This window comes from Athene noctua, chromosome 10 (genome assembly GCF_965140245.1).
Source record: "Athene noctua chromosome 10, bAthNoc1.hap1.1, whole genome shotgun sequence".
In the NCBI taxonomy this organism is placed as follows: domain Eukaryota; kingdom Metazoa; phylum Chordata; class Aves; order Strigiformes; family Strigidae; genus Athene; species Athene noctua.
The window spans coordinates 6653470-6672828 of record NC_134046.1 but is presented as its reverse complement, the minus strand read 5'-3'; the positions used below and the strand labels follow the sequence as shown (position 1 = coordinate 6672828).

At 41.0% G+C, this 19359-nt stretch overlaps 1 protein-coding gene across 15 annotated transcripts in view; it reads left to right on the top strand.

The window, feature by feature from the left end:
- Window positions 1–19359, top strand: part of MAGI1 (membrane associated guanylate kinase, WW and PDZ domain containing 1) — a 354965-nt gene that overhangs the window by 247990 nt on the left and 87616 nt on the right. For all 15 annotated transcript variants that reach the window (XM_074913910.1, XM_074913919.1, XM_074913918.1 and 12 more), the window contains exon 3: window positions 15296–15415. In XM_074913910.1, the coding sequence (XP_074770011.1) occupies window positions 15296–15415 (120 nt within the window). The remainder of the gene's footprint in view (window positions 1–15295; window positions 15416–19359) is intronic.

Here is a 19359-nt window from a genome sequence, read left to right as displayed (position 1 = left end):
AACGGTACCTAAACACTGGTGGTAGGTGCCTTTGGTGGACCACCCGTTCAGTTCAAAACTTGTCTTTTTCACAGTGGAGAGTGGGGAAAGTGTTGCCCTGAGAGTTATAAAATCAAGATAACTGTATCTTGAACATCACAAAATTATTTTTAAGATGATCTTTTTTTTTTTGAGGAAGGGAAGGAATGAGCTGCTTTGGAAAGCTATGCTAGATGCTTGGACTACTCGTGCTACCAGTGTGCCTGTGATAGCCCTTAAAAGAGTCCAGTTTCTCTCCTGCAGTAATTTCACCTTCTGCTCTTCTCCAGACCCAGAGACAAACTAGTTTTACAGTGTTCTGGCATCAACGAAGCAAATAGCTAGGTCAGGGCTATCCCAAATGCCTGCTACTACAGTGCCAGTTCTCCTCCAAGCTTGCATTTTTTTTGATGTTGAACTCTCATAAAAATCTACTACTAAGTGTCCCATAATGGGGTAGAGCTTTGGAAAATCTAGTTTTTACTTAGGTATTTAAATATCACCCAAGGAAGCTGAAGCCCTTTTAATGGTGTGTGAGAAAATAGGATGTAGTCAAGTAGACATGTCCCATCAGCCAGTTCGTGAAGTTGCTGGCCTGAATCTGTAATACAGATCATACAAAATAAACTTCTTACTAGCTACTCACTTTCCTTTGCCCTACTCGTAGGCCTGGGAAGAGGGACAGCAAGTGCTGGATGGCTGAGAATGTGCTGCTTTATAAATCCAGTTATATAAATATTGTGACCTTTGCTACTTGACTAGCATATATACCAATCTGGATTAATTAATTATTTTTAAATTCACACATTGTGTTAATTTTGTAGCCGTGGCTTCCAAAAAGATTTCAAGTGTGAGCTAAAGATCGTGAAGTGGTACCTCAGATAGCCTGTAGGTACCTTGAGCACTCGAGCTTTCATTGGCGTCTTCTCATGGCCACATTCATAGTTCCCACTGGTGCGAATGGGAATTGCTTGCACACACTAGGTGGGGAATAGACCAGGAAGTCTCCCACTTGTCTGTGAGAGTCACTGTATCTAGAGCTGTGACAAGCAAGAGTCACAGCTGGCACCATTTACCAAGAACCGTTTCTGCTGGATGATGCTGATGTGTGCACCATGGAAAATGACCCCTTAGATTTGCAGTAGCTAGAGACTGTCATTAATCAAAAAAGCTTTCTCAAAGTTAGAATTTTTAGAAGTGTGTAAATTCATCCTTGTGCATTTATCTTGCAGAAAAATTCTGAATCCAAGCTCTCACTGATCGATGGTCGCATTAATTATGCACAAAAGGTTCAATTCAGCCAGCCTTGTTCACTTCGAATGCTGGGAGGAATTGACTTGCATTATGCAGGTTGGACAAACTCACCTACAGTCTGAACTTCTGTAGAAGTCTCCAGGGAAGGGCAAGTTTCTGTTATTTTCAATAATAAATGAGATTCCCATAGATAATATGATCCAGGAAATAAGCTTCAGCTCCCTGAATAACGGTCTAATGGAGGGCTGGGAAGAACCAATGGAGTCGGAGGAGAGACGAATTGCTCCAAGCTGAAGGTCTTGCAATTCTAAACTCATAGAGTTGGCTCCAAGGAAGCACAAGACTTTTTATGTATTTTGAAGAATATCTCAGAGCTGTGATTTTAAAATATACTTGCTTACTGTCTTGGCCTACCTCAAGTAGTGTTCTTGTAGGTGAAAGAGAGCTGCAACAATAAAAGGAGAGGGTGGTGTTTGCATAATAGACAAAATACTTTCTCACAACTCACGGCAGTGTTTTCCCCTTCCCATGTTTTTTTTTTCCAAATGGATGCCTGGAAGTGTTAATAATTGTATTTTCCTCTTCAAGTCTGGAAGTAGCATAATTTGGCTTAACAGTCAGAGAGGAGAAAAAGAAAGTTATTTGTTCATCTAGAAAATGTAAAGCATAATTTAAACAAATGTCAATAGTGGTAGGAAAAATGCTATAGTGAATGTTTCAAACTTTACATTTTCTGTTGAGGAATGAAGTGACCTGAAAGGAGTGAGTGGCAGTTCATCAAAAGGATGTGTATTTCCTTGTAACACTGTTTTATTGGCTCTTTCCAGTTATTAGTCTGAGAATTGCTAAAAATACACGGGATAATGGATGATTGCTATGCAGAACTCTAATTTACTTTGCTTGCACAGTCACTGTGGGAAAGTATTTTAGCTACTCTGGCTCTTTTGTATTGCCTCGAGAGAGATTTTACCCATGTGTTTTGCTCCAGAAGTCATCTGTTGTTTTTCAGTGTATGCACATAAACAGCTCTTGCTGCTACGCCTCAGTATTGAGTCAGCAGTTCCCTCAGATGAAGCCATCACTGAGGACTGTCACGTTTATCTCAACAGATCAGCATCACGGAGCACGTAATGGTATTACCCCCAAAACATTGTCTGCTAACCACAGAATCGTGCAACACAAGTGACCTTCTGCTCTTCTGCTTCCTAATTGGCTCTGAGCTTGGACTGACAGCTTGGTTGCTCTGTGCCTCCATAACCCATCTGAAAAATGGGCTCAGTTTCATCTTCCCACTTTGCAGAAGGCATTTTGAAGGCAAATATACTGACAAATGGGAGCTGCTCAGATTTTTTTGATGGATGCTGGAGGATTGGGGGTTCATTTTATTTTTATTTTAAATACGTTAAATGCCTGCAATTAAATTATGTCTCACCCATTGTGCTGTGGTCACCCTCACCCTGCAGTTGCAGAGAGAGCAAGAATTCCTCTCTGGTTCTCTTCTGCCTTTCTGCAACACTTGCTCAGTGGGGTGCAAGAAATGTTTCTTAAAAAAAAAGGGTTCCAGTGTCACAAAATAATATATCACCAATCATACTCTTGAATCTTTGAGCTTTATTGCTATATTTCATTTATGACCTCATCTAAATACACATCTGTATGTCATTGTACTGGGAATTTAGACTTCTAACAGATTAATGAATGGCTAGTCTGGTAATCAAGGCTCTGATTTGCTGTGTCTTGAGGGTTTACTTGAAATGGGACAAGATGTCACTAGCCTTTCTGGCTGCCATATTGCTCTGCTGCTGGTTGTCACCTTTGTGAGAGCAGATGTGAAGAAAACGTGTGTTGCCTTTCACAGGCCAGCATGTCAGCAGGGCCCTCTGGTGCAGTCTGGCAGCCCTGTGTGAGGACACACGGCGCTGGGAGGTGGCACTGCCAGCACCTGCCAGCCTCATTGCCTGCACCCGTGTGATGGGCAGCGGGGACTGCACATCACCTTAAATCACCAGTCTCCTGAGTCAGAACCCCAGCTAAGAACAACAACAACAACAAAAAAAAGTTTGTTTCTTTTTTTTGATCCACAAAACATTTATTGCCTCTGGGCTGCTAATCCTGCAAGAGCTTGAGCACGTGTTTAACATGAAGCATGGAAATCGGGGTCTTGAAGCAGTTGGGATACTTGTGTGCTTTGAACTGAGCAGGTGATTTGCAGCAAGTGCAGTTAACACTTCGGTACCAGCATCTGTCTGGCAAAGTGATTTCGCCTGCATCAGTCATCTGAAGGACCTGACGCAGTTGTCAAAGGATAAATGCTTCACACTTTGTAAGTAAGTGCTGGAGTTTAAATCTAAAATTCTTTCTTTTTTTGGTGGGGTCTTATCTGCTATGTGACATGCTTGTCCCGAAGAAAAGCATTCTGTCTTTCTGACAATCACTTGATTGTCCTCTAAGTGGAATAACATACAGGTACTTTTGAGAGAATCTCATCTCAGTGTTTTTCTGAAGCCTAGGTCTAATTGTGTGTTTTCAGGCATTCGTTTTCCAGGCATGTACTGATCCAGTAGCATGAGAAAGCAGATTTCAGGGGCAGCTGTCTTCTCAACCACCCCAGATCGCAACGTCCTCCACCAACCCCATGTAAGCCGGGAGGTAATTGTGGCGTTGGGGATTACCTCCTTATCCTCGGTGTGGTGCTGACACAGGTACAAGCTAAAACCTTGTGGTGGTTTTGTTTGTCGGGAATTGGAGGCGAGACAAAGAACAGCTCATTTTGTTTGGGCTGCCAGACAGTTGCGCGAGGATAATTTTTGTGTGCTGTTTATTTGTGTTGGATTCAAACCAGTGACAGTGGGGACCTGGAGATATTCTGGAATTACTTGCCAGAGTGAAAGTAGGAGCTGCTGGTGTTTTGGCTCCATGTAGCGTCTCGTGTTGTCTGTTGGCCAGTCATTACCAGAAGGACATTGGTAAACCAGCAAATGAGTTTTAAATGGCGTTTGAAATCAAGGCACTTGCAGAAGATGATTTGCAAGACTCTAATAAAATGATGGAGTATGTAATGTGATGGAATGATTGTTTTGTGTGAATGGAGAGCTATAAACGCCTACACAGGGACATTTAACAGAGAGAAGGTGTAACTAGAAGTAATCAGATGAAATGAAGCAAAGACCATTTAAGCTAAACACTATGTCATTGTCCCCAGTTTAAGTACGGGAGTATTTTATAGGGGTGGTGCTTGGCTTCAGCAAGGCAGAGTAAAGCACCCTGCGGCTGTATATCCTGTGAAATTCAAAGGTGATGACAGGATTGGGAGGCAGGGTTTTTATTATTTGTGTACAACTGAAAAAGCAATAAAAGGAATGGAGAAGCCTGTATACATTATCAGTAGCATGACAATTAGTGTTGGACTGCAGAGATGCAGAGTTATGTGCTACCTAACCAGCAGGCTTACTCTACCAGGGAATGTTTTAATTAAAAGTGAGGAAAATGAATTGTAACTTGCGTTTTCTTTAGTATTTTATTGCATTTACAAAACTACAAGGATTAATAAGCTCTGTCTGTGTTAGAGCTGGGGGGTCCAGAATTTACAGCAAGGGAACTGTAAACAATAAAATATTCTAAAAGTTTTTCTTTCAGTGAGGTAAGAAAATAATTAAAATTAATGTTATTTGTTTTCTTTTACATTTCACGCTTCCAATTATCAATAGGGATTAATCTGAAACTCAAACACCAATCAGCTTCTCAATGTTTGGCATTTTTTCAGCATCCTGAGCAGTTACCTAATCACAACATTACAGAAAGTGAACCAGGAGAATGTTTTCAACCAGCTAAAGCGTTAGCAATCATGAAGAACTAAAGCGTGCTGTGCATACAGAGCTACTGAAAAAAAATACAGAAATTGGTAGCAGTTAAGAACAGGTAAAATTAAGGGACAGGATCTGTAGGGAATAGCGCCTAAATGCGCATATTGCTGGGTACATTTGCTGTCTGTTCTAGTCCTTCCCTTGAGTTTTACAGTAAGTGCATCCATATGGCTACATAACTGCATGTTTCTATAATCTGCATATTTCTTGATACAGCTGAGACATTTGCATTTATTGGTCAATATTGAATATGAAGCTGGAAAACTACTAAACAAAGGTCAAGGAGGATTTGTCAGGGAACAAGACCCATCTTGAAACAAGGGTTGGTGAGTGGGTAGAGCCAAAAATTGAAGAGCCACATGAGACTTGTGGCTTTCTAAGAGTCTGATGAGGCTATCGCAGTTGGAAGCCCATTAGATTTATAGCATTTCACATCTCCGGGCTAGGGGAGAAAGTAAACCATGGAGACAGTATCTCCAGTGTACGTTGTTCAGTGAAAAAGACTGGTTTAAATATCTTGATGTCCTATAGAATTGTGCTGAAATGGTGTTCTGTTTAAAAAGAAGGGGAAAAAATAAAAGAAAAAAACCTCTCTATTTGTGTCTCTCTTTTCGGTAGATGTGGTCACTGAAACAAACTTCAGGCAGTGCCTCAGACATAAACGTGTACATTTTATATGACTCTTTGTTTCTATGGTGGAATTTCACAGAGATTAGACTAATGAACTGATCTCGTTTTAGGCACATACTGTTAGGTAAGGTGTTTTATTAAGACTTTTAATTGCAAATTAAAGGTGTGCTAGAAGGGCAATTAAAGTCAACAGAAAGAGTTTTATATCACATCCAACCAAGGATGACCCACATTCTGTTGTACTTATCTCAGCAGTCGAAACAACCTTGGAAGACAAACAGCAAGAGAAGTAAGTAATCTTTGTTGAAGCAGCTAAGCTATTGGCCATCAGATATTCTCCAGTTTATTATTATAAAGTGCAGAATATCTTTTCGTGGATGTATGCAGGTGTTAAAAACAAACATTATTTTTGAATAAAAACTGAATTTAAATACTGCAGGTGTTTGGTCTTTGTTGGGTAATCAATTATTGTGAGCTTAATTACAATATCTGTTCATAGAACGCATCTGAAGCCTTGCAGTAGAATAGAAGACAGGATACCTTGTTTTGGGGAGGTTAACATTTTTCTGTATTCAAGTTTTAAAGAAAAGAGAGAAGTTAGTTCTTCCTTCCAATAATTGTGGCAGCTTGTCGAAGTGTTGTTGTGGGGAACAGGCAATCTTGGCTTCTGCGAAGATCTACTGCTAATCTCACTGTGAGGCAAATTTGCACATATATGGCTAACAGCAGTTTCTGATGTGATTTTTTTTTTTTTTTTTTGGTTCTTCCTTCAGTTACAGTAGTCAAATATATTGTCCAAACAAATTTTCATTGTTTTTTAAATTTTAAAATTCCAAGATAAAACTGTTGTGTTCTTGTTCCCTGTATTTCTGCTTCAAGACTCCCCTGCATGTCTTCCACCAAATTGCGAAATTCCTTCAGTATTTCATGGTGCGTGAAAAGGATTGTGCAGTGTTTACAAAACCCTTAAGTTTTCCTGGAAAGCCAGTGAACTCAGCTTATCTGACTTGCATGGTTTTGTGTCTCTCTCTGCAGTGTGACTTGGCAATCCATCTTGTGAGAGTCTGCAGCACTCAGTTCTGAGTGCTGTCTTGACCCCTCATCTTTCTCAAAGTCCTCTCCTCCCAGTCTTCTGTCTCTCACATTAAGAAAAAGGGTTGAGAGTGTTTTATTTTCTATGTATTTTATTACTCAAATATAACCTACTCAAAACTTATACCAAGCCGCATGAAGGTCCAATAGTTAATGAAAAACTGTTTTTAATACTACACTGTCTTATGCTCAGCCAGACATGACAGGGAGCTGATGGGTGCTTTGTTTCTCAGCAGCTGAGTGCCTCTATTGACCATTTCACAGCTTGGTTTTGATGCTAGCCCTTGACTTATGAAACTCTGAGACTGGGCTACACCTCCTCTTTGGCAATTTGTAGAGATCAGATAGCTTTGGAAGTAGCCGTGAATAAAGCAGATGTAAAGGAAGATCTGTTGTACCTCTAGATAATCTACTTCCTATAATGTGAAGGTATAAATAAGACGATGAGGTATTTGGTTAAAGGTGCCGTTTGTGTGGCAGCGACCCTACATCCCAGGTCTCCTGATTTCAAAGTAGATTTTAAGCGCTCACCCTGCACATGCCCTTGGCCTGTTGTATTTAATATGGATGTGCACATTTGTATGGAATAGTCACCTTAAAGCATGCTGTGCTTTCCCGTAGCTGCTCGAGATGTGCAGCGTAGAGCCCTGCTGTGCCTCTGCCTGCTAAGGCCTGGGGCAGCCCTGAGCAAGCGCTCTGGGGGTCAGGTTAGGCCTGCATTGAGATAGTCTTGCTCTTTACTTACCCACTGTATGTATTTAATTTACCATCTCCAGCTGCAGCCTGATAGCCAGAATTTCTACTGAAAGTGTGACAGTTTTTCAATAGAAGAAAGGTGATCCTTTTGAAATAAAGGTGTGTGTCATGGTTGTAGCATTATCTAGACTTCTAAAAATGCATATATGAGAGAAAATGAATATGAATGCAAGTATGTAATCACCCTGTTAATTTACTTTCAGCTAATTTTGCTTCCCATAAGTCACATACACACTTACACAAATGGCAATTTTCATTCATTTCTGTGCCAATATTTAAAAGCAGAACGTTACAGTGCAATCTCATTACTACGGCTTTATTGATTTATAAAATTACACTTTATTACACTAATCCATATATTAGAAAGAATAAAATTGTGCATAGTTACAGCGAAGGTCTTCTCACCAAGGAGGTACATAGTTTGCTTTTTCATCAGTAGTTCACAATTTAAATTAGTGGATATCATGCTGTTGGACTCCATGAACACAGGATTAATGGCAAACTCATTAGTTCATGAAGTTTAATCTTCTTGGTGGGTGTCCCACCCCATGGGAAATGAGAGGGATTCAGCTGCAGGTGTCTGGTGAGGTAACAGCAATCACTCAAAGAGCAGAATCCAGAAGGCGAGCTGCTGCTGTTGCGAACCCAAGAACATTTATTATTTATGTTTTATCTGATGCCAGAATACTCTTTTTTTCCTTAGGAGAAAACAAATGAATGCTCTCAAGGACATATGAAGAGGTTGTAACTGCATTAGCCACTGCCACACTGCAGCAGTACCAAGGAAGGTACTTTCCCAGGTGCTGCTGTATTTGAATATTTAGCACAGATCCTTAAACAGGTCTTCTTAAAGTGTCTGTCTTGGAGAGTGTGGCAGGTTTTGTGTCCTTCTTCCAGTCATCAGGTAATTTATCAGTTCTTTTTAAACTGGTATTGTAGTGGAGAGCAAAATGCCTCATACTGAATTGGCTTTGTGTAGCCACGGCATGGTGTTTCACAACACATACAAACAAGTTTGCAACACCCCAATGCAGCAGCAAGTTATTTTTGTCCCTTTTAATCTGTTAGGCCCTGATCCTGATCTGTAGGGTGTCCTAAATCCCATTGATTTCTCTAGATTTAGGCTCCCAAAGTCCTTTGAGAGCCTAGGTCTGGCAGATCTTGTGCTATAAAAGGGAAACAAACCCACATTCTCTACCTCAAAATGCTATAAGGATAAATATGTTGAAGATTATCAGTGCTCTTATTTGGTGGCAGGGAAGGCCACAAATACCAAAAATAGATTTAAAAGGAACAAAAATAACTTGCTGCCTGGAGGGTACACAAACTCTGAGCCATTGCTTGGCTGAATCATTTCTCCAGGGAGGCTCCAGGCAGTCAGTACTTTGAGAAAAAGGGCCAGAGAGATGCGACTGGACACGGCGCCTCAGAAAGGGGGAGAGTGGCTTTTCCGTGCACTGAAGGTTGACCTGGCGTTGCTTGTGTGCATGGCCAGCACAGTCCTTTGAGCAGGAGAGGATCCTCTCAAGCTGCTGCTGTGGATTCCAGCTTTGGCCACTGAGCATTGCTGGAAAGGCTGGTGGAGAAGGAGATACTGAACTCTGTGTACAAATCCCTTCCATCTCCCCCTGTAGAAGAAAAATTACTTTTAGCCACAGTCACAAAATTCATTTTTCTGCCATGTGCCTGTAGAAAGACAGGTTTTCCTTGGTCAGCTGTTTTCTGGGTTTAATCAGTCATTACTGCTGACCACAGTGACAGAAATTTGGTTTTAGTACTGCAGTTATCTGTGTGGCCAGGAAGAGTCAATCAGCATCTGTTCCTGCACATGCATCATTAACGGAGCTGTGAATTAATTTCTAGCGACAGACCACATTCTCCTTTGGACTAAATTTCTACTCTGCCACTGAGACACTTTGAATGCTTGTCACGTTCTTGTGGTTTATAGGTATCAAGTCACTGGCTAGAGAAGGGACAGACAACATTTAAAATCCCAGAATGAGCTTCCTGAGTTTCAAGTCTCAGGAGAAAATTGTATTTATAGGTTGAGCATGTTTAGCTTGTAACAGAGCGGACCTCTCTGAAACTTCCGTATTTTCATGCAGTTACAACTATAAATTGCCCGTTACTCCTTACCATAGGTATGTGGAATCACACATGTGTATAGTGGATAGCATAACAGTGTCAAAATACAATAACTTGTACTGCTGTTGAAAAAAAAAAACCAGTCAGTAATCTTAGTTTGGATAACCTCAGAAGTCAGTAAGATGAAGTAGTTCCGTGTACAATGTTTTCTTACAGATAGGTTACACTTTATTTTTTGTTAATACAGATAAGGCCATTTCTAATGCTGTGCTGTAGGTAAGTTCTGCCTTAAGCTTGGCTGCTAATCAGGTTGCCTCTTCTGGAGACAGACCCGGTTGTCCCTGTCTTTTCCCTTCTCCACTTGCCATTAGCAGATCTGTGAAGCTTGTCCTGCCTTCCAGTTATCTGGCACCATAGGTGCCAGGTGCAGGAGAGCCAAAACAGGCTCTCCAAATTATCCTGTGACATGAGGGAAGAAGGTGACCTCTAAACACTCTGCAGAGGGAAAGAGGGGCTGTTTTCCTAATATGTTTCTTCCTTGGCAGCTGAAGAGTTTTTTCAGTGTAGGTGATGAGAGCAGTCTCTTCTTGCGGAATAAACAAAAATATCAGTCGCCAAGATCAATGGCAAGACCAGCATCCTTCTTTTTAACCCACCTGCAAACAGCTTCTCAGCAACCCCCACGACAGCTTTGTGGGTCAGTAACATCCCTGTACTTTTAATTTCTCATTAAATTTTAATTTCTCATTAAAAGCTTATTTATTATAGCTCCATTCACTGTCGGTAGCCACCAGTGACTTGAGTTTGTATAAAATATGGTTGTAGGAACTATATCATTATGTTGAGCGTGCAACTCCCACATTATCTGTCATTTTAAGAGAAGCTGGTCAGCAGAGATGAGAAGCAAATGCCTTGTGGTTTGATCAGCTATATTTTGGTGTCTCACTGGATTATCACTGCCAGCCAGTGGATTTGGATAAGGACTCTGCTGGAATGATTGCTTTGCAGATGTGAGATGTAGATGTTCTGCACTTGAGAAGTCTACTTCTAAATGACTTGGTAGGGGCTGTTTTGGTACACGGTAACAGAATTACTATTCAAGAACTGCTTTGGTTTTAACAAGAAAATAATTGAAGTGACTGTGCCCCTTTGAAGTCTTATGTTCAGCTTACAATAAGCAAGATTCTGATTAATTTAGCAGCAGGGCATTAGTGGCTATTAACAGCTTAACATGAAGCCCTGGTAGATTGATAAGGACCTAAACAGCCCCTGAATCACATTATTAACAATCTGGCTATACTATAATTGAGGCTCGTGTTGGGTAATTGTCAGCATGGTTGATAGGCGACACAACAGTAGCAGCTATATGCCTTTTAAATGGGTACTTAAATTATTCAGAAAAATAGTTGATAGTCATCAGTACATCTGAGCCACAGTCCAGTTATTCTAGGCATGGATGACAAGCTTTAATTTAGTTAGCTTAAGTGTAGCACTGGGCTCTGCTTGGGCAAACTCACCTGTGTCTAGAAGCAGTTTTTCAGGTGGGCAGTCCAGCCCATGATGAGATACCTTTTCTGCGGGACTCGTGCATTAGTGATGCATGAATAAACCGGGATGCATCCAGCTTAGGTGTGATAACCAAACCAATGACCAGACAAGCATTTCACCTAACATCTGAGCCACCCATGTTATATGTAGTTTTACCTCCCCAAACCAAGAGAGAAAGTAAAACCTGCAACGCTAACCAGTAGCCTTATTTTTATTTATATATTTTCTTAAGTCTGCTGTGGTTTCAAAAGATTTGAGCAATTCCCCTGTGAATTTAATATCTCTAACTAGTTTTATATGTTGTGGGACATCCTAGCCGTATAAGAGTGAAAGTTTATGAACCATTAAATGTGAAGAAGGAGTTGTTAACCACTCAGTTTCTCCTCCAGTTCCTTCTTGTTGTAGCATTAGCAATTCTGAGCTAGTCACACGGTGGGACATAACTCAAATTAATTAGCTAAATTGCTACCTAATGGCAATAAGATTTGATGCCACTTAATATTTCAGTGCAAACATGGCAGGCAGGTTAACGTATTTAAATACGATTGGCTTGTCTTTTCTAGTGGAGTATCTTAACTCCTGTTTGGGCCGTCTACAGCACTCATTGTGCTCAATTAATTCTGCCATTAGCAGTGATCTGACCTGCTATTAGCTCTGATAAAATGTGCAGTCATCTCCATAGCCCTCTCCTTCAGTGATGACCACCCTGTGGTAAGGATGCTGAAATTCAGTTTAAAGGAGGGGGGAGGACACAAACACACACACACACTATGCTTTGTACATAATTAAGTCACATTAATGATGGGAGACTTAATTACAATTTGGAGTTTATCAGCAGAAAGCTCTTAACAGTTGCTTGCAGCCTGCCATGGTGTAGGGCTGTGCACACACACGCTGCACAGTAGTCGAGCAGTTGTCTCAGGCCGTGGAAGGCTCCCAGTGGAAGGTGCTGGTTATTCTTAGTGTCCTGTGCCTGGGAGAAGTCATCGAGTTTGCTTACGTGCCTCTTGGTTTTCTTTCCCCCTTTCTTTCCGCCCGCCCTCTCCCCCCACCCTCCTTGTGAAGCAACCCTTCTGGCTTTGTTGTAAGTGTGGTTTGTAATCATTGTACACATCCCAGATGGTTCATGAAAACTCTTTGAAATGCCATCTGCCAGGCGTGTGTCCAGCCGGCAGCCTGTCATTCTGCTACAAGAAAAACGGAGGCGGGTTTTCCCTTCCCCCTGCCTTTCTGAATTGCATTCAGTAACACTTGCTCAGATGTGAAGCAGGATAACAGCCCAAGCATCTGCAAGCAATCTTTGCTCTAGACAGCAGCATGGAAAGTTGTTGGGTTTTTCGCCTTTGCCCAGATAAGATATCCTAACCAGTCTAGTTTTTATTTTCCCTCTGTTTGTTGCTGAGGACCGACGCGAGGTGACAAATGTTATCTCTGTGATGTAATGTTTTTCTTTTACGCAGCGACTTGGCATTTCTGATGCATTCAGCGTGTGTTGCAGGCAATCGTGCTGATAGCAAGCACATCTGCGATTTTTCGACTTGAACATATTCAGGAAATTAAGAACACTGAGATGAAACAAATAGATCCATTAAAATGGCTCAGAGGAATTATGGCAGAGATATAATTGTCATGTCAAATAGGCAGCCAGCACTAGTAAACTGCTGACTGCAATTTCACCGCTATAAAAATTCAGAAGGAAAAAAAAAATGATTAATAAATACTCTCTGTGAGAAGATATAGATAAAGAAAAGAAGAGGGCTTTAAAAGATAAAGTAAAATGAGTCCTGAAGCTCCCTGATCTTTGTGTCTCCTGAATGTGTGTTTCAGTTACTGGAAAAAAGTATGTCCCGATCTTTGTCATTCGGCTCGCGTGCCCCATGGCTCGGGGTGACATTTGACTGATGGGTTGCATGAGGAGCACTACAGAGTCTAATTCTCACTTCCATTGTGCTCCAGGCCTGGGACAGCTACAGTGCATTGTTGGACATACTTATTGCTTAAGCTTTTCATTCTTCTTCCTTCCCTCTCACGGGCCTGGTTTAGGAGAACCAGCCAGTGGTCAACAGCCATGATGCTCCGGTGAGGGTCCTCACAGCCTGAATGTCCACAGCAGTCAGTGCTCAGGGTGGAGATGCTACATCTGGGCTGTGACCCTTCATCCCAGCTGCTGGGTGTGTGCACGCTCCTTTTGTGGACATTGCCTGCTCAGCTTTGCTGCCTGCCCTGACATGGGAACACAGGCTCTCAGGCAGCGAGGGGCATGTGGTGCAGATCCAATTTTTCCTCTGGTCTAGATCAATGAAAGCCATCTGTTAGAAACTACTCTGTAAAAATCCTTGTAGTCTTACTGTAAGGCTTCAAGAATACAAAGAACACAAAATTGAATCTTTTCAAATAGGAGAGAGTAGTTCTACTAGTAGGGTGAAGATATCTGTCACAATTTCCATCCAATTTTTTGCTTCTCCTCTACCCATTCACACAACTCCAAGAGAATGAATGATAGAAAACGCACAGGAATTTATAGGCTTATCTGGAGGCTGATGGTAAATAATAAAAAAAAGAGAGAGTTTCTATTTTGAAAGAAGAGATAGAGGATGTTAGAGAAAGTAGATGTCTATCAAGGAAATTAATTGTCTTTCAAGGGTGTCACTCTGTCAAGACTGACCTCTTGAACAGTCTCAGATGAATAGGGCATAAGCAGACTTTCCGCTTCCCTGGCACTTGAGGAAAACATTTGCCAGATGCAGGCATGGTAAATTTATGCTCTTTCAACTCCAGAGAGCTGGAATCTTCCCAATTAGTTTCCAGAAGCTCAGCTTCTTTATACTTTCTTCAGTCCTTTTATAGAGGGTTTAAGAAATTGTATGCACTGCGAAGGCACTGCCCAGGGGCTGGAAGAGTCCCACAGAAGTGAGAAATCATGCTTCATTAAATGTTAGGTATGGTTTCCACATCTCTAAAGTTATTCCCAAACCAGCAGATTGGTTGTGGCCACAGCACTTGAACACCTCCAACTCTCTTAACACTTCTCTTGCTGCTAAAGTTAAGTTTCCTGTACTGTCAGATCTGTCACTTATATTTAATCTCAGATGTATAGACTCCAGCCATCTCCTAGCCTCCAGAGTCATGGAAAATAAAGGCTATTGAACAGAAATCGATCCCAATCAATGAAGCTGTGCTCAGTGACCTAAAATCAGTGGCTCAAGCTATCTTAGCAAAAAGTCATGAAGTGATTCATCTTGTACCATGTTTCAGAGGGCTGTAAATTGGTCAGAAGGGAGATGAGTTTCAGAGCTGGCAGAGTGGCAGTGATCAGACCCCTGTTCTCCATGGGTACTATTTAAATTGTTGAGTTCTGGAGAGATTCAGTGTGGATTGTTACTCAAAAGAATATGTATTTCTTGAATAGGAATGAGCTTATATGTGAACTTCTGTGAGAAGAGATTGCAGGTTGTCTTTCAGTGAGCACGTGTGAATGGTGCATCAAAGCTGTCTCACGGTACTTTTTAATGCTGAATAAAAAATAGTACGTAAATAGAGATAAAATATTAATAAGAAATAAGGTAGAAAATATCTTTATGATGTGAAAGAATATTTGGTGAGAGAAAGAGGTACAGAAATAATGGAAGCTAGAAATAAGTTGCCATATCTGAGAATACAGATTGAAATGTTAAGTGAAGTTGAAGTCTGAGAGACTGTGCTAGTAGCAGGAAGGTAATTTCTGGCATATTCCCAGATACCAAACTCTTCCAGCTGTGTTTCTGCATGTGATATGAGAGATTTCTTTGCCAGAGAGTCTTTCTGAGACTATCAAAACCATTGTCATTTGGTGGAACAACTGGTACCACCAGCTCAACCTGTGATCTATATCTTGTCTTGTTTTCACATGGGTTCCTGACTTGTAACTGGACTCTTTTGACACTGCTGTCTGTGTAGCTCACAGAACTGTATTTTACAGATACTGTTGTATCTTTATGATCATTTTTTACTGTCTCTTTTAACTCTTGATAAGAAATCAATTATATTAACATGTTAATTTTTCCTTTCAGGCACAACCCGCCCTCCAAGAGAAGGAGAAGTGCCTGGTGTGGACTATAACTTTCTGACTGTGGAGGAGTTTCTGGAGTTGGAGCGAAGTGGGACCCTTTTGGAAGTAGGGACTTATGAAGGTATGGAGCCACTGGCAGTGGGAAAGCACTTTAGATAGTCTTGGTAGGACATCAAACTTACATCAGCCTTGCTCAACCAGCTCGAGTTAGGACCTTTCTTTCCATCCTAGTGCTCTACTTCCCTTTTCTCTCTGTGCCCTGAGAGAGGGAATTCCAGTATTGCTGTGCTTTTGTCTTTCCCTTCAAGTTAATTATGTCAAGAGATTGACATGAGTAAGACAGGACAATACAATATGAAATCCAGTAAAAAAATACTGATGGAAGACAGCCGGGCAGGGGGTGAAAAACGCATCTATTCTTTGTATCCACTATGGCTCATCTCCTTGTTCATTTTTTCTTCCCTCTTGCTGTCCCTCTTCATCTTCCCTGAATACACATCCTTCATCACCCAACTGTGTCTCCCTGTGCAGCTACATGATGCACTCCTTTTGGCCTTCTTTCTTCTTTATTCTTGGATAATTGCTTCTAACTTGGGTCATTGTGTTGATCCTTTTTACAGCACAGCTTTACAAACAACAGCACTGAGATAGCCAAGGGGCACTGAAGTGTCACCAGGGTGAGAGCAGGAAACAGATAGCTTTGACTCCCAGAGAAATGCAAGGCAAATAGGCCATATTTAGGTACACAATAGGATTTGTGCAACTAAACCTGCAATCTATACCTCCTTTAAACTGAAAACTCCTTTTGGGGTGATTGTTGGGTTTTGGAATTTTCTTTCTTATCCCTGGAGAACATTCAAATGTACCTTTTGAGAAGACAATGAGAAGAAATATGTTAGAGGTTTGAAAGTCCTTCCAATGCACTTCAACTCATTCATGTAATATTTCTATTTGTTAAATGGGTCTTTTTATAATTACGAGAAGTTGAAAAAGCCTTATTTTTGCAGCCATTAATGAGAAACATGAAATACATTTAAAAATATAAACTACACACAAATAGCCAATAGTCTTTGAAAAATAGTCATCAGGTGTGAACAGAAAAGATTATGACATGTGGTTTTGGTTTTCAAGTTCTAAAAAAAAGTTCTGAAACACTGTTTAGTCTACTTCCTTAAAAACTCCCTTGTAAGGTCACCTTTAAACCTTGCACTTACTCCCAACTGCAGACAATTGCAGTGTCAAACCTGGTTTGCATGAAGATGCTAAATGTGTAATTTGGTTTCACTCTTCCACCTCTGAGCTGATTAGCTCCATCAGCACCAGTGCTAACGTTCCAGCAGCAGCACTTCTCCAAAATGAGCTTTTTCCTCTCCATGTTTCTAATTATAACACTAAATTAGTTTTCTTTGTCATGGTGTTTGAAATAGATCAGCTGAACGGCCTCGCCATTACTTCCTGATGTATTTGTTCTGGTGACCTTTCCACTTGGAAAGACAAAATGGGTAACTGTAAGCTGGCTCCTGGGACATGCTGGGAATTAGTTTTCAGGAAATGCTGTACCCATCTGGGACAGTTGTAACGTGGTTGTTTCATTGCATCTGTGATTTTATGCAGTAGCAGCTAAACTGTTTCTTTTTCATGGGTTGCTCTTTTGAGTTGCTGAAGATGAGGTTGATTTCTCATAAGTCTAATGCGTATTTCGTTTCTGTGGGTGATAGAAGTGTCTGAACTTTAAAGGAATAATTTGTCAGAAGTGCTGAGAAGCCTGTTTCCTCATTGACATCAGTGATGCTGGTGCATAGTGGTTCTGGAGAGCTGGCCCATTGAAGGAAAAATCAATAAGAATAAAGCAAATAATGATGATGCATGTGTGCACATATGCATCAAGACACATTACTATTTGATTGTAATGTGAAATAAATAAAGTTCATTTTTCACTTACAGCTTCGAGAAATTATTTTGCTGCCTTCCCAGATTTCTTTAATGGCTTTGTTGTACTTTTTTTGGAAATCTTATTTTACAGCTGTATTGATCAAGACATTGTTGATCTTGATTAGATCTTGGAAGATGATGTGATTCAGACTCAGCGCTGCAATCACCAGCTATTTTGTCTATTAAAAAAAAAAAAAATCTGCCAAAAAAACAAACTACAAAGTAAGTTAGACTTCTAATGTCCAAGTCTTTGTTGTTGCCCAGCTTTATAGTCCTAGATTAATTATTGTTTTATGCTGCCTTTTTTTTTTCCCTAAATGTACCACCATGATGAAGTTGATTATATTTTTGACCCTGCCAGTGATGGCTTATTCTAAACCAGAGAGGTGGAACCCAACAAAAGGAAATAATCTTCTATTTCTTTCTGAAGAGCAATGAAATAATACCTTTAATGCATATCTTTTATTATTAATAATGCTACCTGTTGTACCAAGTAGGAGGCAAGCAATTGCAGAGATAGGGTTGCTTTTAATTACAATGTGATTAGGTGATTTAGAGATGAAGGAAGGGGAGTGCTCTGAAATGGAGAGTAGTGATGATGAATGGGGAAGTTTTCATGTGCCTGGCAGCCACAGGCTCATGTGGCTCAAGCAGGCTGATGGTTTGGGGTCAGGGTGCTCCCAAGGTCCTTTCTGGCGCTTAGTTGTAAGCATCTGCATGTGGTGGGGTGGGGGAGATGGATGTATGCTCTGTATTTCTGTGCTACATTTCAGCAACTGGAGAGGAAGTCTAACCCAAATGATCAAGATAAGGTTTTGGCATTACTGGATGACATTTGTTTACCTCTTGAAGGCATAAAGCCACCTGAATACTGGCACTATCATTGGGAAAAACCTTGTGGGAGAAGACATAATACAAGCATTTGTTTAGTAACAGTTGCTGAAGAGAACTTCTGGGGAGAAAGATTAGAAAACAGGCAGACATCAAAAGAGGGGTAATACACAGGACTTTGATGCTGATACAGATACTATTGATTTGGAAAGAAGAAAGAACAAGCAGAAGAGAACAGTTGGAAATCATGAAAGAGCAGGAGAGTGCTTCAGGTTTTGAAAGAACAACCTGGGTTTTGAAAGTGCTCTAATTGCCAAGAGAGAAACTGCAAGCTGAATAGGACAAAAAAGGTGTTGCCTACCTACTGGGCTGCATAATGTCATTATTATTTCTTCTGGTGCGCTGCAAATATGTTCCTCTGGGTGGTTTTTGATTCACATCCCGGTGAATGCAGAGCAGGCATGACAGCTGCTTTCCTGGTCACCTCCCTGGTGTGTTCTGCACCCAAAATGCTCCAAAAGTGGTGATCCGGTGGGATGGGATGTTTGAAAGTCTTAATTCCTGAGGTTTTCAGTTCCAGTTTTAACATTCTGATTTTTAACCATAAAGTCTGGAAACTTCTTCTTTTTTCCACTAATGAAAGCTACCCGTTGATCACATGAACCCAGGAGCTGGATCTGAAATCCTGGAAGACCAGCCCAGAGCGGTGATGCTGCACCGATATTGGTGCTTCTTGCACCACCTGTGTACTGCTAAAGCTGCCCACAACATGCTCAAGCCAGTTAGTAATTCCCATTGACAATACTCATTAGGAAGGAAAGATCTTTTTAGACTGCACATTATCTAGGCCTTCTGGTGGACAGGAAATCATGATAATTGTAGTCTCAGGCATTTATTTATTGTTCCTTCAGGGCATAAAATAACGATGGATGCATGGAAGTAATTGTGTAGGTTACTAATTATTTAACAATTACTTCTGCATTTGAATTGTGGGCTCTCACGGGGACCCCAAGGGAGGGCTGTTTTGAGCAGAACCACAACTTCTAGATTTTAATCCTGTTTCTTCCCCAGCTGCTGAGTGGCCCTGGGCAGATCAGGTAACTGCTGTATATACTTCAGATATCTGGCCTAGAGAATATTAAAACAACACTTACTTCTCTCTTCATTAATATTTCAGCAGATATCCTGTGCCTGCAGTTATCTGCTATTACAAATAGGAGGGAAAGAGTGGAAGCGATGGTATTTCAGAGGGCTGGGGGGAATGCAGCAGTGGGGATGGTTGCTGTGCAGAGACGCACGGGG